At 43.7% G+C, this 25,927-nt stretch overlaps 2 protein-coding genes across 6 annotated transcripts; both read left to right on the forward strand.

Moving 5' to 3' along the window:
* Positions 1 to 469: 469 nt before the first annotated feature.
* xirp1 (xin actin binding repeat containing 1) lies at positions 470 to 19,988 on the forward strand. Of its 5 annotated transcripts, none has more exons than XM_014141429.2 (9): positions 470 to 756; positions 4,779 to 4,950; positions 5,284 to 5,347; positions 5,529 to 5,909; positions 6,026 to 6,107; positions 13,726 to 13,877; positions 14,296 to 14,337; positions 14,878 to 19,413; positions 19,913 to 19,988. In XM_014141429.2, the coding sequence occupies exons 2-9, from the start codon at positions 4,814 to 4,816 to the stop codon at positions 19,913 to 19,915; spliced, it is 5,397 nt and encodes a 1,798-aa protein (XP_013996904.1). In that variant the 5' UTR covers positions 470 to 756; positions 4,779 to 4,813; the 3' UTR covers positions 19,916 to 19,988. The 5 variants fall into 5 exon arrangements, with proteins under 5 accessions (XP_013996904.1, XP_013996902.1, XP_013996903.1 ...); XM_014141427.2 differs by having other exon boundaries at positions 574 to 756; positions 4,724 to 4,950; XM_014141428.2 differs by having other exon boundaries at positions 600 to 756; positions 4,703 to 4,950.
* LOC106569804 (xin actin-binding repeat-containing protein 1) lies at positions 19,913 to 22,453 on the forward strand. Its single transcript, XM_014141431.2, has one exon. The coding sequence runs from the start codon at positions 20,194 to 20,196 to the stop codon at positions 22,150 to 22,152; it is 1,959 nt and encodes a 652-aa protein (XP_013996906.1). The 5' UTR covers positions 19,913 to 20,193; the 3' UTR covers positions 22,153 to 22,453.
* The last annotated feature ends 3,474 nt before the right edge of the window (positions 22,454 to 25,927 follow it).

Consider the following 25,927-nt stretch of genomic DNA (forward strand, 5'->3'; position numbering starts at 1 on the left):
AAGAGGGCGGAAGAGGGAGAGAGAGAGAGAGGGGAGGGGGAAGAGAGGGAGAGAAAGAGCGAGGGGAAGAGGGGAAGAGGGAGAGGGAGGGGGAGAGGGGGAAGAGAGGGAGAGAGAGAGGGGAGAGGGGAAAGAGAGGGAGAGAGAGGGGAGAGGGAGGAAAGAGAAGGAGAGAGAGGGGAGGGGGGAAAGAGAAGGAGGGAGAGAGGGAAGGGGGGAAAGAGAGGGAGAGCAAGAGTGAGAGGGGGGAGAGGGGGGAAAGAGACTGGGTTCAAACTCAGGTATCCTGCATGGCACAAGGCTATTATCCCCCTGAGCTTAAGCCAGGTATCCTGCATGGCACAAGGCTATTATCCCATTGAGCTAAAATCTAGGCATTAGGCTCAGTGAGCAAATGCAAGTCTTCATGTCTCAGTCAAGATTACTGATCAAAATTTTACAGAACCACCTCCATTACACCTGCAAAGCCTTAATCTTTACTGCACAGCATAAGGCACGGTTAAGCAAGGACTGATTGAAACAAGACTATGCACTTTGTTTTATGACACCAATTATGACGTAATCAGAGAGGATTCATTATGAGTTCCATTGAGGAGCTGTATCTGTCCCACGATTCCGGAAGACTGGAATCGCAGTGTGTAAAATAAGGGACTTTGGCCAAAGGGAATTGCTGTGTCTTGTGAGTGACGGATGCTTCTAAAACAGCACTGGACTGAATAGCACAGACGGGAATGCACAGAAGACATCCCCACTCAGGTAAGGATATTAATGAATATATCTCTGTATAGCGAACGGTTAATTGTTAATGCTGGTCCCGTGTCGCTCAGTTGGTAGAGCATGGGGTTGTGGGTTCGAATCCCACAGGGGACCAGTATGAAAATGTATGCACTCACTACTGTAAGTTGCTCCGGATAAGAGCGTCTGCTCAACGACTGAAATGTAAATGATACCTTCATGTTTATCTGATTTCGGTAAGATCTTACTAACTCAGATTGAGTCACAGACAGTCTTGCTAAGTGTAGGGATGGAGTATGTGTTAACTTTTGCTACTTTCATTTGGCAACTCTTAAATACAATATGCAAACTTAGGATTGCATAGCAAAGGACTTCACAAATTGTATACGTAGAAGATGATGTACCAGAATATAAACAGTATACCTGTAACCCTTTAGTATGTTTGTATGGGTGTAGCCAGTGGTAAACAGGTGTAGTCAGTGGTAAACAGGGGCAGTCAGTGGGTAAACAGGTGTAGTCAGTGGTAAACAGGTGTAGTCAGTAGTAAACAGGTGCAGTCAGTGGTGGTAGCCTGTAACTGTTCAGTCAAAGCACTGAGGACCATTAAACATTAACAGGATCAGATGACAGACAGTGTGACAGGCTGTGAAATCACACACTTAGGTTAACAGTCCCTCTACTTTTAGATGATGTACCAGGATATTAACAGTATACCTGTAACCCTTTAGTATGTGGTGTACGGGTGTTCCAGTAGTAAACAGGTGTAGTCAGTGGTAAACAGGTGTAGTCAGTTGTAAACAGGTGTTCCAGTAGTAAACATGTATAGTCAGTAGTAAACAGGTGTAGTTAGTGGTAAACAGGTGAAGTCAGGGGTAAACAGGTGTTCCAGTGGTAAACATGTGTAGTCAGTAGTAAACAGGTGTAGTTAGTGGTAAACAGGTGTTCCAGTAGTAAACATGTGTAGTCAGTGGTAAACAGGTGAAGTCAGCGGTAAACAGGTGAAGTTAATGGTAAACAGGTGTAGTCAGCAGTAAACAGGTATTCCAGTGGTAAACAGGTGTAGTCAGTGGTAAACAGGTGTTCCAGTGGTATACAGGTGTAGTCAGTGGTAAACAGGTGTAGTCAATGGTAAACAGGTGTAGTCAGTGGTAAACAGGTGTAGTCAGTGGTAAACAGGTGTAGTCAGTGGTAAACAGGTGTAGTCAGTGATAAACAGGTGTTCCAGTGGTAAACAGGTGTTCCAGTGGTAAACAGGTGTAGTCAGTGGTAAAAAGGTGTAGTGAGTAAGGTGTAGACAGGGGTGAACAGGTGAAGTCAGTGGTAAACAGGCGTAGTAAGTGGTAAACAGGTGTAGTCAGTGGTAAACAGGTGTTCCAGTGGTAAACAGGTGTAGTCAGTAAGGTGTAGTCAGGGGTGAACAGGTGAAGTCAGTGGTAAACAGGCGTAGTCAGTGGTAAACAGGTGTAGTCAGTGGTAAACAGGTGTAGTCAGTGGTAAACAGGTGTTCCAGTGGTAAACAGGTGAAGTCAGCGGTAAACAGGTGTTCCAGTAGTAAACATGTGTAGTCAGTAGTAAACAGTTGTAGTTAGTGGTAAACAGGTGAAGTCAGCGGTAAACAGGTGTTTCAGTGGTAAACATGTGTAGTCAGTAGTAAACAGGTGTAGTTAGTGGTAAACAGGTGTTCCAGTGGTAACATGTGTAGTCAGTGGTAAACAGGTGAAGTCAACGGTAAACAGGTGAAGTTAATGGTAAACAGGTGTAGTCAGCAGTAAACAGGCATTCCAGTGGTAAACAGGTGTAGTCAGTGGTAAACAGGTGTTCCAGTGGTATACAGGTGTAGCCAGTGGTAAACAGGTGTAGTCAATGGTAAACAGGTGTAGTTAGTGGTAAACAGGTGTAGTCAGTGGTTAAAAGGTGTAGTCAGTGGTAAACAGGTGTAGTCAGTAAGGTGTACTCAGTGGTAAACAGGTGTAGTCAGTGGTAAACAGGTGTTCCAGTGGTAAACAGGCGTTCCAGTGGTAAACAGGTGTAGTCAGTGGTAAACAGGTGTAGTCAGTAAGGTGTACTCAGGGGTGAACAGGTGTAGTCAGTGGTAAACAGGCATAGTCAGTGGTAAACAGGTGTAGTCAGTGGTAAACAGGTGTAGTCAGTGGTAAACAGGTGTTCCAGTGGTAAACAAGTGTAGTCAGTGGTAAACAGGTGTAGTCAGTAAGGTGTAGTCAGGGGTGAACAGGTGAAGTCAGTGGTAAACAGGCGTAGTCAGTGGTAACTAGGTGTAGTCAGTGGTAGACAGGTGTAGTCAGTGGTAAACAGGTGTTCCAGTGGTAAACAGGTGTAGTCAGTCGTAAACAGGTGTAGTCAGTAGTAAACAGGTGTAGTCAGTGGTAAACAGGTGTTCCAGTGGTAAACAGGTGTTCCAGTGGTAAACAGGTGTAGTCAGTGGTAAACAGGTGAAGTCAGCGGTAAACAGGTGAAGTTAATGGTAAACAGGTGTAGTCAGCAGTAAACAGGTATTCCAGTGGTAAACAGGTGTAGTCAGTGGTAAACAGGTGTTCCAGTGGTATACAGGTGTAGTCAGTGGTAAACAGGTGTAGTCAATGGTAAACAGGTGTAGTTAGTGGTAAACAGGTGTAGTCAGTGGTAAACAGGTGTAGTCAGAAACTTGTCTAAATTAGAGCTGAAAGTAGCCAGTAGTAAAGTAATTATAGTAGGCTAAATTATTATGGAATTATTATGGTGGATAGAACTGGGCAGGAAACCACTTATTGAAGTGATTTTGTTTGACAATCAGATGAAAACATCCTCACACAACACCCATGATATGTGAAACTGAGCCTGTTCATACTGCAAAAACAACAGTAAACAGGATAAAGATGTTAACATGCCAAGGTATCCTGTTTTCAATCAGCATATCACAGGAATCTTATCTGGGTTTCATATAAAAGGATGGAAGCTTTTTCAGGCTTATCGTAAATGGGATATGATGTTTATATGCATCAACTCAAAAACACAATACTTGAGTCTCCCGAATAATAACCGGCTAGATAAACGTAGTCAGTGGTAAACAGGTGTAGTCAGTGGTAAACAGGTGTCCCAGTGGTAAACAGGTGTAGTCAGTGGTAAACAGGTGCAGTCAGTGGTAAACAGGTGCAGTCAGTGGTAAACAGGTGCAGTCAGTGGTAAACAGGTGTAGTCAGTGGTAAACAGGTGTAGTCAGTGGTAAACAGGTGTAGTCAGTGGTAAACAGGTGCAGTCAGTGGTAAACAGGTGCAGTCAGTGGTAAACAGGTGTCCCAGTGGTAAACAGGTGCAGTCAGTGGTAAACAGGTGTAGTCAGTGGTAAACAGGTGGTCCAGTGGTAAACAGGTGTCCCAGTGGTAAACAGGTGTAGTCAGTAGTAAACAGGTGTAGTCAGTGGTAAACAGGTGTCCCAGTGGTAAACAGGTGTAGTCAGTGGTAAACAGGTGTAGTCAGTAGTAAACAGGTGTAGTCAGTAGTAAACAGGTGTAGTCAGTGGTAAACAGGTGTAGTCAGTAGTAAACATGTGTAGTCAGTGGTAAACAGGTGTAGTCAGTAGTAAACAGGTGTAGTCAGTGGTAAACAGGTGTTCCAGTGGTAAACAGGTGTAGTCAGTAGTAAACAGGTGTAGTCAGTGGTAAACAGGTGTAGTCAGTGGGTAAACAGGTGTAGTCAGTGGTGGTAGCCTGTAACTGTTCTGTCAAAGCACTGAGGACCATTAAACATTAATAGGATCAGATGACAGACAGTGTGACAGGCTGTGGAATCACACCCCCTAGTATAACAGTACCTTCTCCCTCTACTTTTAGTGGAACTATGGGCCTACTGTCAGCTTTAATATATTTCTGGTCAAGAAATTCTCTTCAAATACACTTTCATTTTATTAATTTAGCCCGAGGAGGAGCCAATAACTTTTCTTGTGTGTTTGTTTGTTATAATGTAACTCACAGATATTAATGTGTTTACGCCAGTGGAAACATTCAAATAAAGAACTCCGTCTTTGATGTCACCTGACTTTACTGCCAGTCCAATCAGATGCGGAGGTTGCCTAAGGTATCGCCATGGAGACGATGAACACCCTGAGGAAGAGCCAATCACTGAGGAGCCTGTCTGGATCTGGGGTTCAGGAGAGGTCATGGGAAACATCAAAGTCCTCTCTCTGGGATAACAAGAAGTCTGTTTCTCAGCTCGTACAACAGTAAGTTTAAAGTTTTACTCATGAACAACAACATACTCACACTGACAGATCTAATAAGTTCATATATTATATTATATGTTGTAACACAGGTGCATATGTAATAACATATACTTTGAACCAAGTTGATGGAACAGAGATGTCTTGGTGAACTATGTTTGCCTGAGCCCTGAACACCAAACTTTAGCTCAGTGAGCTAACATGGTCTTGAGTCATGCAAGTTACCTGGATTCAATACTGTTGGTGTTTTGAGGCCAGACCACTTGACCTGAGTAGGAAAAACTCATGACCGTAAATATATTTTAGGCTTTATTAACCCTGTTTCTTTATCCCCAGGTACCAGAGCTGTGTGGAACTAAGCACTTCTGAAACCAATGAAGAAAAGCTAAAGGTTTATAATGTGAGTTGAGATTTTCAAAGAAACTTTAGAAAGAAGCTTTTAATTGTTGTTTAAATAAAATAATATGTTTTTAATGGTGAGCGATGGTTGTTGCCTTTTCCTTTTCAATAAATCAACTTTAGATAAAGTTTTCTTGGATTTGATTACTTACTGATCAATGGTATAACCACCTCTCTCCCAGGCCTCCCTGTCATTCAGTTCCTCCAGAGAAGAGATGTCAGTAGGCCTTGTTTCTCCTTGGAGGAGGTTAGAGAGCCGGGGGGACCAGGTGGACCGTCTGGGTACTGACTCTGGTTCTTTCCTGCTGTCTCGGAGTCGCTCCATGGACCATCTTCCCCAGCGGGACCGAGCTCCGGAGGGGACCAGTGCCCTACGAGCCCTGTTCGAGTCCAAGGCCACCCTGCAAGAGGACTTCTACAGTTCCCCCAGGCTGAATGTAGCCTCTCCAGCCAGCAGAGTGGTGGCAGGGATTCAGTCTAGTGAGAAGGAGAAAGATCACCCTCTGGGGGCTAGGAGGGGTTACAGCGCTGAAGGGACTCATGGGAGGAAGGACAACACTCAGGTGTGTGATTAGTGTAAATTCAACCATTTGTTTCATAAGCTACTGTCTCTTGAAAAAATGTATCTGAATAAAGTAAATTCCCCTTTTCTTAGTCTCAATGTTAATGTTTTTTCCAGCGTGCTGTTCAGAGCGAGAGGAGGAAGACCATTAGCGGTGTGCCAGAGTCCTCCGTCAGGGGTTCCAGAATTACAACACCGGGTGAGTAGTAGGACCAAATTACACACACACACACACACACACACACACACACACACACACACACACACACACACACACACACACACACACACACACACACACACACACACACACACACACACACACACACACACACACACATTTTACCATGGGGCAGAGAAAATAATGTGTAGTTTTAATAGCTAATCTAATGCTATTCTACACATTTTGCCATGGGGCAGAGAGAATAATGTGTAGTTTTAATAGCTAATCTAATGCTATTCTACACATTTTGCCATGGGGCAGAGAGAATAATGTGTAGTTTTAATAGCTAATCTAATGCTATTCTACACGTTTTGCCATGAGGCAGAGAGAAAGATTTACAGTTTTAAAGCTAATTTCCTGTAATAATAAAATCATGGCTTTATGACACCGTCTATTTTTGAGAGGGTTGAGTCCCCCGAAGCTCGTGGGGGGGGGACGGGGACGGGGGACGTCAGGGAGACACACACACATTACTACAGTCAGTGTGCAATATACTGGCAATGACAGAGGGGTGAGTATTAAAGACGCTAATACATTACTGCAGTCACTGGGTTATTATAACAGTCAGCATGACATGCAATTGGCTACGTATGACGGAGGAGGAACCCCGCCAAAATTAGGTCATCTCCTTCCAACGGGGGAACTGTTCACTGCCTAGGTGCCGTGTGACTGAAGGACTATTAAAAACACCTTGGAATCAAACCCTTGTCCCCCCCCTGATGATTCCCGCTATATATGCAACACTGACGTCAATATTGGTGTTTGTGTAAGTTAACGATCCAGAGGTCCCGTTTTACGGCACATATAATTGTATATCTCATAAAGAGTGAATGATACTGACAGAATGTCCATTGGTCTGGGGGTGGAGGGCATCCAAAGTCACTGACAACCACACACAATCACAACCACACACACACACCTCCCACACACACCTCCCCACACACACACACACACACACACACACACACACACTTTCACATCTCCCACACACACAATCACAACCACACACCTCCCACACACACACCTCCCACACACACAGCTCCCACACACACACTTACACACACTTACACACACACACTTACACACACACACACACACACACACACACACACACACACACACACACACACACACACACACACACACACACACACACACACACACACACACACACACACACACACACACACACACACACACACACCCCCTCATACACTAGTCATCTAGTGAGTGAATCAGTCTTAAGTTGCCACCGAGTCAGAATGCCAGGGCCACAGCATGGTGGCCCTGTTATAAATATCTCTCTGGAATCCCGACGTGTCACAGCCTCAGCATGCCTCCAGAAAACAGAAACCCCATTAGGTAAACAACAGCCCCATGGTTCCAAGACCCACACCAGGGTTCAAACACTATTCGTAAACGTTCAAAGACTTTGAGAGGTTTACTTTAACCTGCTTGGAGTGCCAGATAGGCAGGGGTTTGCAGTTATGGGACTATTCTATTGGTTGATTAAGCCAGGCTAACTCAATCAAGAACACATAAGGTATTTGAAAAGATTTCAAATAGTGTTTGAACCAAGGTGTGCCTGGGCCCTGGAAGCTCTACGAAGCTATATACAGAGTAAGATGTGGATGTGTGGACACATAACTATGTAGCTCCGCACACATGCTCAAAACAGGGGGTGTCGCAGTGCTTGCTGGTATGACCATGACACAGCCGGTAGGGTCGCGAACCTCCGTAGAGGTGACATATTTCCAGGATATCGTCTGTGACTCTGTGACCTGGTGATGTGTCTGGGATCACCCTGTGACAGAGAATCTGATAGGAATGTGATTGACAGAAAGATCCTCAGAGATCCTAAAACCTAAAAATCTAGGAATGAGTCAATCCTCTGTTAGTCACTGAGAGACTGGACTAGGGCACCCCCTCCGCACACTGTCACCCCTCATCCTCACCCCTCCTCCCATCGCCATAGAGATACCGTCACCCCCCCCCCCCATCCCATTCCCATAGCTACCCCCATAATTAGGCACTGCATGGAGAAGGATTGCTATCAGGTGCTCAGTGGGCGCTGGGCAAGACAATACAGAAACAAAACTGTTAACTGCTGTGCTACTACTGTGCAACTGCTATTTTGGTCAAGTGGCACACTGATAATGTAGACTGAAATACGATTTGCTCTCAGGGGCTGATAATGTAGACTGAAATACGATTAGCTCTCAGGGGCTGATAATGTAGACTGAAATACAATTAGCTCTCAGGGGCTGATAATGTAGACTGAAATACGATTAGCTCTCAGGGGCTGATAATGTAGACTGAAATACGATTAGCTCTCAGGGGCTGATAATGTAGACTGAAATACAATTAGCTCTCAGGGGCTGATAATGTAGACTGAAATACGATTAGCTCTCAGGGGCTGATAATGTAAACTGAAATACGATTAGCTCGCAGGTGCTTTATTGCTGTATTTGCTCATAAAAACTAAAAGAGGAGATTATGAAGAGTAGAGAATCTGAGGTGATTCATATGCTTGAGGAATGGAGATATCTTTATCAGAGAAAGTATTGTCTAAGTATTGGTGTCCTAACATGATCCTGACATTTTGTAGGGGTGATGTTATGTTGCCCAAGATCACTTGGGACCCCACATCTACTTTGTTTTCTTTTGTCTCCAGTATAGGGGCTGATTAGGAGGGTAGTTATGGGAATGGGATGGGATGGGAGTGTTAGCTATGGCAATGGGAGGAGGGGGTGAGGAGGGGTGAGGATGGGGATGACAGTGTGAGGAAGGGGTGCCCTAGTCCAGTATCTCAGTGACTAACAGAGAGAATTGACTCAGTCCTAAATAATAATAGTGACTGTCCAACCCACTGCCCCAACACACCGCCACCCACCCTCCCAAAATAGACCCAACGTTCCCAGCGGGGGCAGCAGTCCTGATAAAAATCAGCTGTCACTAGAGCCCCAGGACTAGAGACTAAAGAGAGGCACAGTGACACACAGTGCCACGACAGGCAGACAGAGAGCCACAGAGAGAGGGAGAGAGAGAGGGGAATAGCCAAAGTCTAAAAGACTAACACTACAGAAAAACACAGACTATCCTAGAGCCATCACAGGAACTGTATCAGCCAACAACCAACGGTTTGATCTGTATTCAGAGAGACAACCACAGTAGGAGAATAACAACTACACTGGCTGTACTGTTTGTAAGTATTATGGATTCAGTTACAGAGGTGTTTATTTTAGACTAAACACGTTTATTCTAAATGAATGGTGCTGTAGATAAAAAAAAAAATAGTTCCAGTCGACGAGGAGACTTTGTAGTACCATGTCAATAAGACAAAAGCTGGTGTTTTAGCTTGATAAAAGATGACAGTGAGTAAAATGAGGATTGGGATTTGGGGATATGGAGATATGGGCATATGGGAATGTTTGGATATGGGCATATGGGAATGTTTGGATATGGGGATATGGGGATATGGGAATATGTGGATATGGGAATATTTTGATATGTGGATATGGGAATATTTTGATATGGGAATATTTTGATTTGTGGATATGGGAATATTTTGATATGTGGATATGGAGATATGTGGATATGGGAATATTTTGATATGTGGATATGGATAATATGTGGATATGGGAATATTTTGATATGGGAATATGGGAATATTTGGATATGTGGATATGTGGATATGGGAATATTTTGATATGGGGATATGGAACTATGTGGATATGGAGATATGTGGATATGGGAATATGTGGATATGTGGATATGGAGATATGGGGATTTTTGGCTAAGGAAATAACTAATCAGTAATGCTTTGAGTTTAGCTTGAAGTGATTTACTGTCATCAAAAATATGAATAATTTAGCCTAGCATACATTGCCTGTCCATTTAATGTTGTCCGCATCAAAGTTAAGTCTGCAGAGTTTAGTGTAATTAATTATTCTAAATATCTTTTATTTAATAGCAAATATTAATATAAAAAAGGAAAAAAAGTGACAACTTAATCTTAACTGATGGGTCATAGTCACGTTTGATGGATCAAATCCTGCCCCTTGACCACCCTGTCTTTGTCACACACTGATATCTTAAGTGTGTGTGTGTGTCTGCACACACTTGGGAGTCATATTAAGAAGGCTATATGCAGCCAGCCACCCAAGGTCATGGAACCAAGTGTCTTAGAGTTTTTCCCATGGGCCATTTTTGCAATTTCTTAAGTGAGTGGCTATCGTCTCTCAGACCCTAATCCTTAGATATGACAAGAATGGAGGATCAGAGATCATGATTGACCAATTACAGACCTCCTCTCTGGAAACCTAAACGCATCGTGATAGAGTTGAATCAGCACAGTAAGAGCAATAGTAATAACATCATAATGTATTTTATTAAAATCCCCCCCCCGTTTTAGTTTGGATGACAGTTGGTATCGATTCCATTTAAAAATCAGCACATTTTTAAGGTCTGGTGGCATTCTTTTTGGAATTTTCCTAGACAACCATTTTGTAAACCGGTAGTAGTTTTATGACCTGTCTGTGAATCTGTAGCTACAATCGAAAGCAGCTGAGCTGGTTGGTTGGGAACAAATAACTACTGCATTTAGCCATCATTTGGACAGCTGTCAGTAGTGCAAAATCCCCACATTTCTGATCTGCTAATAGCTTCTCTCTCCATTCCTGTGCAGATTGAGAAGGGGATAGCTAGACTGGAAGAGCCAGGCCCCTTGGAGGTGTCTGACTGTGTGAAATAACTCAACGATGTGCTGGCTTGGCTAAATGTGCGCTTTGCCAGACAGCTAGCGAGCGAACATATTAAAGAATACTTCAGTTGAGATTCATAGAATTGTCCATAGTTGGATTTTTAAGTTTCCTCCTCTGAACAGCGGTAAAAGTCAGCTCTGCTCTTTGAAAAGGGAAATCCTCAGGAAACACTTGTTGATTACATGAATGGTTGTCACTAGTTACCACAGCCACAAAATCAAAATGGGTTATGTCGTAAAAATTAATGAAAACTACAATTTAAGGTTATGGTTAGCCATAAGGTTAAAAGTGTGGTTAAGGTTAGGTTAAAAATCTGATTTTAAGAAGAGAAATTGCAGAAATAGGTGGGGGTTTGTGACTTAGTGGCTGTGGTAACTAGTGACGACAGAAATACCGTTTCTGTTTCCCCCCCAATCACCTCTCATCTTCAACTTAACTTATTAATAACACTTGATCAATAAACATCAAACGTTAATTGTTACCATATTCCCAGGAAGTGTTCAATTTAAAGTGTGAGTTATCAATTAGCATGGGTCAAAGGACATAATCAATAGTGGCCAACAACTTTATCAATAGCTGATCAATAAGCATCAATAGCATTAATATTGTGTTCCCAGTAAGTGTTCAGCTTGACCCAGGCACTTCTCTGGGGTTATGACCTCAGTCACAGCTCGTATGACAGTATGTTGTCTCATTCCATCTGCTCACCCAGCTATGAAAATGCTCTAAGTCCCGACTCGTGAGTGGCGCCAGTTAGCTGACACATCCTTTTGTCCGGCAAGAGCTTACTGCGTGAAAACGGACAGAGGTATGTTCGAATCTGGACATTAGTTACAGATGATGGGTCTATCCAGCAGGGCCCAGGCTAATGCTGACCCCTTAAAAGCAGGCCTGCAGGGGCTTAGCTTCTGTTGTTTGGACTGACAGAACAGTGTGAAAATACTCAGAGGCTATGGGCTCTGGCCTATACACACTGGGGCTCGTGGTGTTCAGTGGTTGGGGCTGCTATTGTTTCAATGTTTATTTCGAATTTGGATGATGTTTTGTATTAGATGCTAGTGTAGATATTTGCCTCAATATATGTTAAGTGTGCCTCTAATGAATAGGGCATCTTGTGGCACACAACGCTGCCGACATAGATGCAGGCTAGTAGCTGTGAAACACCACTCAACCCCTTTGTGTTTCAATGTGGAAAACTTGGCTGACCAAATAGAATTGCGAGCATTCTAACGTTGTAGTATTGTGCCACAGTCACACAGCGACAGCCAGAGGGATTCCATTCAGGCATTCTTCTGACCTGTTGTGTTTTGGTCAGGTATGGATGTCTGTAATGGAGGTGAGTCACACCAACAATGTGCTTAAAACAAATCAGGGGTCGCTCCAACTGAGCTAGCAGTTGTTGTTGTTTTTTGTTTCTTCGTCCAAGTCGTGATGGTCAGCCAATGGGATGGTGTTTGTTGAGTGTCTAAGGCAACTGGTGGCAGGTTGTAGCTGTGTGTGAGGTAGGAAATTTGGTTTGTCATCCAGAACAACCAGAACATCCATCAAACTCTAGTTTTTGCTAATGTATAGGTCCTTTCTCTGGTGCTGGTTAGGTCTAGCCATTCATTAAACAGAAATTACTAATATTTCATGTTAAAGGCATGTTTTGTAAGTGTATATTTTCCATTATTTTAGCAACAATATTTCTTTTTTTTCCTGTAACAACTGATGATGCAACAACACTTGATAATGAAGTTATTACATTATTGCAAGTTACATTATTTATTTTGTTTTTGTTCTAAAGGTCAATTATTTTGCAGAGTCAGTCCTAATGGCATATAAAGGCTCATGTCTAAGAGGGAATGGTTCCTACAGTGTAACAATAGCAAACAGATAGGATACCCACACATACCAACACCACCCAGCTATATATACACTCCATTATCAGCCAACCTCAGCATAGCCAACAACAGAGACACAGTTTATTAATGCTGTGTGGTGCATACCATACCATGGGGCACAGAAATATCACTGTCCTTATGTGGGTCACTGCACTTTTACACTGACTGTTAGTGTACTGTATGTAAATCAACAAAGTGTCTACAATATTAAATTATATATTAAATATTAAAGTACCTAGTACCTTACTGTGATTGTTTTCAATAAAAAAATGGTTAAAAAAAACAAAATAGCTTCTTAGCAAAGAGAAATTTCTCTAGCAAACATTTTGCTTGGACTAGCTGGGAGTGGCCTGACTGAGGAGGAGAAAAATGAAAACTAGGGGTTTGGAACTCTCTTTCTTATTGGTCTAAAACTCCATCCTACCAAAACAGGCTGAAATTTCAGGCAGTCTTTTCAAACCACTCTTACACTAATAGGGAATTATAATAATTTTCACATTATTATTCCAACCTCAAAGTGTCGAAATATATATAAAACAAAGGACAATCACGTTTTTGACTGCACTGGACCTTACATTTCATTCCTTTCAATCATGTGCCAATTTTACAATTTTGTGTCTTTTAATAATTTAAAGTTATTCTTAAGCAATAAGCCCCGAGGTGGTGTGGTATATGGCCTATATACCACGGCTAAGGGCTGTTCTTAGTTAGGCACCACGCAACGTGGCGTATACGGTCTGATATACCATGGCTGTCAGCCAATCAGCATTCAGGGATCGAACCACCCAGTTTATAATAGACTACAAACACCTATTTTATGTTACTGGAGCTGTAGCTACGGTATAGGCTAGGATACAAGCTGAGACCCAGATGACATTGATCAACATTATCAGAAGCTTTCATGAAATCAATTCCTAATCAATCAATCTATCTATGTCTGTGTTGTAGATGACAAGAGGCGTCTCCAGCTGAGTTATAGAGACACCCCGTCAAGACAAGGTCGAGACAGAGAGAGGACCTCCAGCTCAGTGAGAGACAGATCAGCTCTATACCTGTCAAGAGTAGCAGCTGCCGAATCCCCGGGAAGCTCCACACACACGGTGAGTGCCTGGCATTCCTCCCATTCCTCCACACACCACAAAGACGGACATAGGGACGGACACACATACATGCACAAAATTACACACACACACACACACACACACACACACACACACACACACACACACACACACACACACACACACACACACACACACACACACACACACACACACACATACACACACACACACACACACACACACACACACACACACACACACACACACACACACACACACACACACACACACACACACACACACACACACACACACACTGGGATCAAATGCCAGGCAGACCGGGGAATAGCCATCATTCTCAGGATTCAAAATGAGTTGCATTACTTTTCAAGGATACATTTGAAACGAAACGATTATCCATCTATCTATAAATTGCTTTGTTTTCATTCAACAGAAATACAGCTGTTCCTCAGGAAAGAAGACTACAGCCAGCAAGGTATAATATGTTAATCTAACACAATGTGTGAGTGCTGTGAAATTAATATAGAAAACCATCCAACTCAGAGCTGATGGGCAATGGGTTTTGCATAACAATGGTGATGTGGTGGTCACATTAACAATCATTATTATTACCCAAACTTGGTCAAATACATACGGTAAATACTTTTAATATACTTACATCTGTACACATTTTAACATGGCAGTTATCCTACTTGGTAAATGTATAATATTGATTTGAAAAGCAAACAAGGCAATAACAGAAACTGAAAGAAAGACCTTGCGTCAAACACTACTCAGTGACTTTAAGACAGGCATTAGTGCTGCTCTACTAACTGGTGTGAAGTTTGGCTAACCTTAGCTTGAGTGAAGATGGTTTGCTGTGAAAGACATCGAACAAGTACAGAGAAAGGTAAAGTATGGCTTCAATTGCTACAGGCATTGCTACCTAACATTCTCTCGTACCTAACTAATACTTCTCTCTAACCGACTGAATACTGACAATAACACAAAGAACCTTTTCTCTTTTCATTCCAAGATGGCCGAGATAGCCCCAAAAAACACCATTTCAGAAGCATGTCAGAAGGAAGATGACCTGCCTCTGCCTCCACCTCCCCCTATCCCACCCAGACCTCAGAACTATGAAGAGTCCCCATCCGCAGGTGGCCCCAACCAAGCCTTCATCCCCGTGCCCCCACCAAAGGAAACCTTCTCGACATTCTACCAACAGCGACAGAAGAATGAGCTGAAAAGACTCTTCAAACACATTCACCCAGACCTGAGGGAAAACATCAACGATGTAGTCGACGATGAGCTGGTTGCGGCGATGCAATCTGGAGGTGCCCAGACTGCAGCCGATGCGGGGTACCAGGGCGAGGTCCAGTCCATGAGGTGGATCTTTGAGAACTGGACCCTGGACAACATCGGGGACCACCCCCACATGACCAAGAAGCTTCTGGAAGATGAGACTCTTCAAGGTGGTGATGTCAGAGGAACATCCTCCATGTTCGAGCACTGCATGGTGGACGGAACCCAACAGATTGTCCAAAGGCAGAGTTCAGTCCGAGGGGATGTCCGGACATCGACGTGGCTGTTTGAGACCCAGCCCATGGATACACTCAACAAACTCAAGCCAGAGGAGGGCGAGCTGGTTGAGGCTGTTCTCAAGGAACCGATCCAGATCGGAGACGTGAGAGGAGCTCGGCTGCTCTTCGAATCCAAGCCACTGGACGCCTTAGGCCGTTGTAGCTCTGTTGAGGACCAAAGTTTCCTCAAGCTGAAGTCAGAGCTCCAGGAGCAGAAAGGAGATGTGAGGAAGACAGTCAAGCTCTTCCAGGCCGATCCTTGCTGCGCCCTCAGAGACGCAAGCGGCAACATCCACAAGATCAAGTCCATCTGCAGAGAGGAGATATGTAGCAGCGACATTAGTACGGCACGCTGGCTCTTCGAAACTAAGCCTCTGGACATCATCAACAAGGGGACATCCGGGATGCAGATCATCCGGGGGATATCGCTGGAGGAAGGACAGAAAGGAGGGGTGGACAGGAAGAGGTGGATGTTTGAGACTCAGCCGTTCAACACCATCCGGGAGGAGGGCATAGAAGACCGGTTTCAGGGGACAGTGGTCGAAGTTGTGCCTGACGCTGATGTTGGGAACAAACTAAAGATGTTTGAAACCCAGCCCTTGGCAGCACTGAAAGGAGACTCCACAGAAGTAGCTCTGGAGAAGGAGGAGATACTTGGAGGAGATGTCAAATCCTCTCTCTGGCTCTTCGAAACACAACCCATGGAAACATTGAAGGAATGCTATGAAGTCGGGCATTTGAAGAAAGTGATCCTCTCTACTGATGAACAAGGAGAAGTCAAAGGCAAAAAGCACATGTTCGAGAACTACAACATTAGAAAAGAGACCTTAGTTGGAGCAGAAATCCCAAGTAAAGATCATGAGATTGAGAAGGGTGACGTTAAATCATACAAGCATCTCTTCGAAACAATTCCCCTTTGCAATATCACCCAATCTCAGGAGGAAGTGCTGAACGGAAATACAGAAAACGACATCACGGCAGGAGATGTGAAAAGAAACAGAACGCTCTTCGAGACAACACCATTATATGCGATCAAAGACTGCTCTGGGAATTTCCACGAGGTCACAACTGTCAACAGAGAGGAGTCCATCAAAGGAAGTGTCCAAAATTACAAGTGGATGTTCGAGACCAAGCCCATTGACCAGTTTGAGGAGGGAAAGAAGAATGTTGAGGTTATCAAAGGAATCACTAGGCAGGAGGATAGGTCAGGAGATGTCAAGATGGCCAAGTGGCTCTTTGAGACACAGACCATTGATGGCATCCATTCCAAGTTCAACCAGTCAGAGCAGCAGCAGAATTCAACAGAGCAACAGAAGGAGACTAGGAAAGGTGATGTCAAGACCTGCAAGTGGCTGTTCGAGACTCAGCCTATGGACATTTTGTACGACAAATCAGAAAAGATCCCAGATAAAGAAGAAGAGATTGAGAATACCAATGTGAAGTCTGTCACTTGGCTTTTTGAATCACAGGCTCTGGATAGCATTAAAGACAGTGAGGAGCAAAGTTTTAAATTATGCAGTACCATTCAGGATGGTGTCAAGGCTGAGGTTGGTGTGAAAACAGTGAAGCACCTTTTCGAGACAGAGACTTTAGATAGGATAAGGAAGGACACAGACACAGAGCAAGATGTTAGATATGTCAGCGAGTTGCATGTCCAGTCTGGTGATGTCTCTAGGGTCAAGGAGATCTTTGAGTCCAAGTCCTTAGATGAAATAGGTTCAGAGTCTATAAAAGTGTGTGATGAAGACGAAAGCATTCAGAAAGGATCCGTGCGTAAATGCACCTGGCTTTTTGAGAACCGTCCCATCAACACGATAAACGACAAGGAGGAAAATGGCCCAGACATGCATTGTGTCAACGACATGGAGGTTGGTGATGTCCATAACAAGAAGTTCATCTTCGAAACGTTCTCTCTGGACAAGATCCATGATAAAGATCAGTTTATGGAACACAAGTCGGAATCCGTGGAAAAGCCAGTGAGCAATGTCGATGTCAAGTCCAGCACCATGCTATTTGAGTCCCAGCCACTGTACGCCATTAGAGACAAGGAAGGCCAGTTCCACGAGGTTACCACAGTCCAGAAGGAGGAAGTGATGAGTGGTGATGTGAGAGGAGCTCGGTGGATGTTCGAGACGAAGCCTCTCGATGCCATCAAGGCGGAAAAGGAGATCTACGTGATTCGAGCTGTCACCCAGGAAGATGTAAAAAAGGGTGATGTCAAATCAGCCAGGTGGAAGTTCGAGACCCAGCCTCTGGACTCCCTAACAGCTAAGGAGGAAGACGAGGAAGCCACTGTCAAGGTTGTGGAAGACTTCGGAAACCGAAATGTGAAGCTCAACAAACAGCTCTTCGAGTCTGACCAATCAGCCAGTAAGAAGTATGTGAGGATGGTTAGTGTGACAGATGTTCAGCAAGGCGATGTCAGGACGTCCACCTGGCTCTTTGAGAACCAGCCCATCGACAGGCTGAAGGGAGAGCCAGAGGAGCAGGGCCCTGTCCAGACGGTCCACAGAGAAGACAACCAGAAAGGAGAGGTGAAACGCTGCACGTGGCTGTTTGAATCCCAGACGCTGGACAAGATCAAGGATGCTGAATCCAATATAAATGCAGCACAGGTCGTTGAGGAGGAGATCCCAAAAGCAGATGTGAAGAGCACAACCTGGCTGTTCGAGACCACACCCTTAGACAAAATTGTCACAGTTGAAAGTGTGATTGACACGCTGTCTCGTCTACATCAGCTTGAATTCATCCACTCAAGTGGAATCTTAATAGAGGCAAAAGAGATCACAAACGTCAACATGGTGAAATACCAATTTATTAAAACCGAGGGAGCACAGATTCAGAAGGAGGAGATAGTTGAAGGGAACATCAGAAACATCATGCTACAGTTATTGTCCAGATCGACTCTGAAGCCCCAGATCACTCTTCTAAAAGAGGTAGAACAGGGTAAAGTTCAGACAACAGTATTGGAAGTCCCAGTCAATCAGCCAGCATCAACGAACCAAGACAAAGATCAAAGTATACAGAAACTCATCGAAAACTTGCTTGTTCAAGATAAGCTGATGAAGAAGGGGATCGTCATGCAGGAATCTGAGGGAGGACATGCAGAGATGACTGTTTACTCCCTTCTCTGTCAAACCAAAATGGATAGTCAAGACATTACAAGGGGAGATGTGAAGTCAACTATAGGCAACCTGTTAGCTACTGCTAACAATCAGAGGACAACCGTTTCATGTAGACTAGATGAAAATGAAAAGGGAAATGTCGACTTATACAGGAGTTGCATCGAGAAAGGAGATCTCCAAAAACTGAAGAGTCTTCAAATACAGCAATCAGAATTGGATGAACTTGACCTCATGGCAAAGGAACAGATTGAGATTGTGCAAGGCGATGTGAAGGAGGCGAAGAAAAATCTTCAGAAACAGAAGGATCAAGTGGAACGTACCATTTCAGACGTCTTACCAGGGGATGTGAAGAATGCCAAAAGAGTATTTTCTACAGAGGGCTCCATTGACCTTAGTGTTGAAAACTGCATTTCTAAAGAAGAGATCATCCGTGGTGATATCTCCTCAGCTAAGCAGCAACTTGCTTTAAAACAGACTATCTCTATGGAAAAGGAGGAAATCGTGGCCGGTGACATCAAATCTACTCTGCAGTCTTTAGAAAGAGCAAAGCAACAGAGTATGCACTTGGAGCGCGATGTCATAACCCCGGGAACTATCTATGACATGGATCTAGCAACACAGGGGCCGGAATCAGAGGGAAACCAGACACAGAAAGAGGAAATTGTATCGGGAGATGTGAAGGCAGCGAAGCAGTCCCTTGAGCTGGCAAAGAACCAGAGTCTATGTGTGGAGCGTGACATCCTCGTGCCAGGCAAAATATACAATGTCAACATCTCATCTCAAGAACAGAGCTCCACGACAGTGAGGCAGTCTGCGTCTTCGTCAACCTCCAGGAGCCAGCGGATCACGACGACTTTCCGAAAGGTCAGTGACGCAGAGAGAGATCAGGAGACAATTGAGGCTTGCCAACAGGGCTACGTGTCAAGGAGTTCAGATGTAATACATGTTAGCGCAGTGGATTCACAACCAGCAGTCTCCGGCAGCATACAAGCACAAACCCACCCTTATGTAAACTCAGAGTTTGATGATGTTGAGAGGACAGGGACAGAAGAGGCAGAAGCAGAAGTGGTGAGAGGAGATATAAAAGCTGCTATTAGGTCTCTGCACAGTGCTGCGACAGAGCAGAGACCGCTAGTAGACAAACAGGAAATTGTAAGAGGTAATATGCAGATGGCGCTGCAATATCTTGAAAAGTCTAGTATAAATGTGTCCAAAGGAGACTATAAAGCTGCCATGCTATACAGGAACTCAGGTAAAGCTTATGCAGGGAGCAGAAAGGAAAGGGATGCAGAGACTGTGAAAAAGCAGTGTGTTGTAGTATCTATGCCTCCATCTGACACTGAATTATCTCCTTCGGTTTCAGTAACTCTTGGTGAACCGCCAGCCATCGCAGCACAGACTTCAGCAACTGTCACTTTTACAAATCTTGATGAAAACCCTAAAACACCCTCCACTGAAGCCCTAAGGCCACCTCCACTTCCTCCCAAAGCAAATGAAAAAACACAATACCAGAAGCCGGCTCTACCACCAAAACCACAACGCTCAAAACAAACACCCAGCGACGCAACAGAGAATACCACCCCTTCTCCAAAAACACCTAGCCCGATTAAAGGTAACCAGCAAAGCCCAGTCATTCCCCCAAAAATGAAACCAGGGAACCCATCTCCCTCTCCTCTGCCTCAGAAACCTTCATCAAATAGACAACAAACCACAAAGGACTCACAACCCGAACTGGCCTCCAATGAAACAGGCAATAGGAAAGCAAATCAATACTCACCTCAGGCCAGTGCTACCAATAACATCCCAGCCGAGTACAAAAAGTCAGTTCAGCTTAAGCAAAAGAGGGAACAGAAAAACATTGGAACAACATTGGCAGTTGATCATCGTTTGGCCATGTCAAATGGCACTGAAAATGAGATGGACAGAAACGTAATACAGAAAATCAATGCAGCAAAAGAGATCCGAATGTGCATGCAGAGCTACACAGAAGATGGTAATGCACAACAGGAAATAAACACAGACTTTCAGGTCGCAATCCAAAACTTCAGGGGGAAGGAGAAGAATGCTGTGGCCCCTGTGCTGCCAAATAAGATCAAAATAATTCGGGAAAAGGTCAGCCAAGAAAAACAGGTCACCAAAACCACCAACATGCAACAGGAGATAAACCCCTCTACTGTGCAGCAGGGGAGAACAGATATTCACAATCAGGGCTGCAATACAGATCTCCAAGAACCCTACTCCCCAACTACGACAGATAGACTTTCAGTGAGCCAACATAACAGTGACAAGCTGCCAGGAGGAGCATCCATAACAGTGACGAGCTGCCAGGAGGAGCATCACCAGAGACCTGAGGACAAAGTAGTTCTGAGGAAGAAGAAAGAAAAGAAAGAGACCGAGGACCAGCGACGTCAGAGGCTGTCTGTTCACAAAGATGACATTATGAGAGGGAACGTGAAGGCAGCGATGGAAATATTCGAGAATCTGAGGAAACGAGAGGAACTCAAGACGATCCTGTCTCAAGTTCAAGAGATAGAAGGAGAGACCAGGGAAGTGGATGTCAGTTCATTAAAGAGCTTATTCGAGAATGTACCTGCTTGGATAGTCATGCCTTGTAAACATACAAAGCAAAGTCACACAAAAGGGGAAAAGAAAGTTGAAATAGAGTTAGTGAGCAATGATATGGAAAGTGGATCTTCGGTAGAGACTGTATTCGGAGACCTAGAAAAGGCAAGCAAAGATATAATGCATTTGAAAGAGCAGACGTTAGCAAAACTTATTGACATAGAGGAGGCGATCAGAAAGGCTTTGTATTCTGTATCCAATTTAAAATCTGAGGCTGATATCGCAGGTTTATCAGGACTCTTTAACGAATCCTTGCAGACCAAGCAAAGCCTTCAACCCACCAACAACATAAGAAAAATCAGTATCGCATCCACCAAGGCCACTAAGGCCAAAACAGAACAAGCATGGGAGACATCTGAGGGGAAAACGACAGGTGTATCAGGATCGTCAAAAATATCAGAGTCAGCCTCACTCTCTCCGATACTTGACAAGCCCCAAATCAAACAATGCTCTACCTCCCCATCCTCTCCATCATTCATCTCCATTCACTCTGCTGCCAGGAAGCCTGCAGAACAGCCAAAGTCAGCACAGCCACAGTTCTCATCATTCAAGCCTAAACCAGAGCGGTGTCCTTCCCCAAGCGCCCATGGAGCCAATGGTGACCTGGGTCAACGATCTGCCTCTGATTCCCCAAACCACTTCTACAGTCCTGCTAGTCCAAGACGAAAGGTCAGCATACTGGAGGTGCAAACTGTCCCTGAGACTGTTCCTGCCGGAATCATTGGCACAAAGACTGTCAGTGAGAAATACGAGGAGATGGACTGCTTTGGCAACACATTTGTCTCGTCAAAGACTTCGACGTTTGTCACGAAGCACTCTGAGAAGTTTGGAGTAGTCACCAGTCCAACCAGGTATGAAGTCGTGACATCCCCTATCATGCAAAGGTCCGGTCATCCCTTTTCAGAAAATGCTCAGTCCAACACCAAAGAGGGTGGTACGGTTTTTGTAACATTTGGTCAACCAAAACCTGGAAAACTTTGAAATGACACTTTTAATGTTGCATGGTTTCCAAAATAATTTCCTTGATGTATTATTGTAACCCACATGTATCCAGTATGACCCATTTAGTTAATTATGTCATATAAATATTTCTTCTTAGCTGCAGATGATGTTATCATAATTATTAAAAGATTTGTAATAGACAGTATTGGTGTTAAATTGTGTCTCATGGACTTTTTGAACTGTAACCATAGTCAAATGTTTAGTCCTTTTATCAAATAATTGCAATATGTTTGATATATTTTCTGTTGTGTAAATTATCAATAAATATTGTATTAAATAATTATATTTACATTTGACATTTACATTTTAGTCATTTAGTAGACGCTCTCATGTCCAGAGCGACTTTTTTACTCTAAGTGTGGATATTTCTCATACTTTCTTCTGTCCAGATATTTTTTAATGGAACATTGTTTGCACCATTTTGGGAACGATCGCCAACATCATCACAACATTGCCGAAGTCAATTAAAAACAGCATAACTCTGATTACATGCTCATAGTCCACTTTCAGTACAGCAAATTATGAACACCAACAGTATCTATGCATTTAGTGAAAGAACTGTGTAAATATATGGTATAACAGTACAATCATCATCACATTGTTACTATCGTCATAGTTTCAGTCGCCTGAGAAGGAGATATGCTCCGCCTGCCTGACCCCTGTCTACCCCATGGAGAAAATGGTGGCCAATAAACTGGTGCTTCACAACAACTGCTTCTGCTGCAAACATTGTAAAAAGAAGCTCAGGTGAGATATTTCCTGTGATACCGGTATAGCCAATGCAAATCAATCAATCAATCAATCAATCAATCAATCAATCAATCAATCAATCAATCAATCAATCAATCAATCAATCAACATATATAGAATGAACCATTACATGAGATATGCAACCACCCATGATCTTTAGTGTGTGAATTCTCAAAATCTATTTCTAACTGAAGTCATTCAAAAGCATTTTAAAAGGAATGAGAAACTAAATCAAGCAAACAAAATACAATTCATTAATTTCTAATAGGCCTACAACATGACTATATATGTTTGACTTCATTGCAGCATTCGAAACTATTCATCTCTTTATGGAGAGTTCTACTGCATTTCCCACTACGACCAGCTTTTTAAAAGGAAGGGAAATTATGATGAGGGGTTTGGGCACAAACAACACAAAGATCGCTGGCTTCCAAAGCCCCAAGAACCTGAACCAGATAACAAGAATGACAAGAAGATCCCCAAAGGCTCTACAAGATCTAAAGGCCCTAAAGCTAACATGACAGTTGGTGATTTTGTTGATGGTTTAGCAGGGCCCTCTGCAGATGTCAGTCAGGGAAAGTCAGTCAGGGAACCTATTATTAACAGTAGTCCTGATAGCAGGAACAAGCTGAAGCATAGTTGGCCACCAGAGAAGAAATGGACAGGGGTTAGTCGTCCAAGTGCACAGCAGGTTAACACTCCGAGACCAAACGTGCCAGTTACTGACACACCAACTCAGGAAAGGTCATTGATTAATCATCGATCAGAAAACCTAGCAGGGAAAAATACACCAAAGAGAAATCAGGTTGAAGTAAGGAAAGAGGTGCTTTCAGAACAGGACAAGATACACCCTACTGCTACAGCTTCAGGAAGGAGGGAAATATCAAAAACAGATGTGATTGACTCACCTGAGGCACCTCGTACAGAGAAGACCAGACCATGGAGTGTTTCATCCAAAAGAGCCCTCTTTCAACAGGAAACAGTGACCACGGTGAAAACCGTTGTCTCTTCATCTCGTACAGTGCCAGGAAGCTCGGTCACCACCACAAAACATAAAACAGAGCAGGTTAAGTCAACGCTATCAGCAGTAAAGAAATACAATTCGATTTCTGATGAGAAGACTGATTCTGTGGGCAAAACTAAAAAGTCTGTTCGGTTTTCACCAAGCCTTGATGATGATCTTGACAAAGAGGACAGTCCATCTGCCTCTGAGTTGAATTCAGATAGAGAAAATGAGAATCAAAATGATCACCCAGGTTATGCTTCTGTTGAGGAGATAGATAACAATATCACAATGAAGCAAGATCATTTGTCAGTTGAGGCAGAGGAAATAGAAGTACAAAGTGAGGCGATTTATAATCCATATCAATATAATTCCCATGAAAATATTACAGATCCCTATGAATACAATTCCCATGAGAAAATGGAAGGACTCAATGGTGAACATGTTGACAGTCCTCAAGTATCTGTTGCAGAGCATACAGGTATTGGTGTCAGCCAGGAGAACACACAGTTCGAGGTTCCAGTGGCTGTCAACACAAACAGCGAGAGTCTAAATGGACTATTACTGACCTCTGATATTGTTGATGAACCACATGTTGTCCAAGTAAACGATCATTCAACTCCTGAGGCGAAAACAGTGAATCTCCCAGAACCTGCAGGGAAGATGGACATTGGAGCAGAACAATTGGAACAATCTGATTCCGTGGATCAAAAGATCAGGGAAAGCGAGCCGAACCTTGAGGAGAAGAATCGTACAAATAATGAAAATCAACTTGACGGCAGTGATGAAGTACAACAGCAGGAGACGACGGTTGACCAGTCGAAGGGTGTAGGGAGATCCAACTCTTCGAAGAGCTCTGTTAACAAACAGAATGAGAAGACACCTATGAAAAAGGGAGGATCCTGGTCTAATCGAAAAAGTCCTTTGTCCAAACTTTTCACGTCAGGTGGAAATGAAAAGACCAACAAGGCTGAAACTACAGATAAGAAGAAACCTGACGCCAAACCCAGGAGCATCTTGGGAAAACTGTTCCAATCATCACCAGATAAAGGACAGGCCTTGAAGAAAACCCAAGAGACCAAAGCAGACACAGAAGTTGAAAGGAGAGAAACAGTCAATGTTCAGACAGAAGAGAAACATGTTGAAGGTATGAAGAATGAGGTATTTGATACAGAAAAAGGAACACCTTCGGAACAACCAGAGGGTGTAAGTAATGTCATTGAAAACTCCCTTTCTGAAGACCTCAATCCATTTAACAGTGTTCTAATTGAAAGTAATACCACGGACACCCTCCCATCACTTGAGTCTACGGTTCCTTTGACTGTCCCTGATTTCACAGGTGACATTCTATCTCCTGTAGAGCCTAATCTGCTTGCCTCTGGATACATCAGCTCTGTGATGGATGCTGAGGATATGAATCCATTCAGTGATCCCGAGCCAACGTCACAGGGAAGCGAAGTTGAAAGCCTGTCAATTTTCGACACTGTTATGCCTGTCTCCAGTGATCTCAATTCTAGTTCCACTGTTATGAACGAAAGTAATACCACGGACACCCTCCCATCACTTGAGTCTACGGTTCCTTTGACTGTCCCTGATTTCACAGGTGACATTCTATCTCCTGTAGAGCCTAATCTGCTTGCCTCTGGATACATCAGCTCTGTGATGGATGCTGAGGATATGAATCCATTCAGTGATCCCGAGCCAACGTCACAGGGAAGCGAAGTTGAAAGCCTGTCAATTTTCGACACTGTTATGCCTGTCTCCAGTGATCTCAATTCTAGTTCCACTGTTATGAACGAAAGTAATACCACGGACACCCTCCCATCACTTGAGTCTACGGTTCCTTTGACTGTCCCTGATTTCACAGGTGACATTCTATCTCCTGTAGAGCCTAATCTGCTTGCCTCTGGATACATCAGCTCTGTGATGGATGCTGAGGATATGAATCCATTCAGTGACCCCGAGCCAACGTCACAGGGAAGCGAAGTTGAAAGCCTGTCA

The sequence above is a fragment of the Salmo salar genome, chromosome ssa14, assembly GCF_905237065.1.
Source record: "Salmo salar chromosome ssa14, Ssal_v3.1, whole genome shotgun sequence".
NCBI lineage: Eukaryota > Metazoa > Chordata > Actinopteri > Salmoniformes > Salmonidae > Salmo > Salmo salar.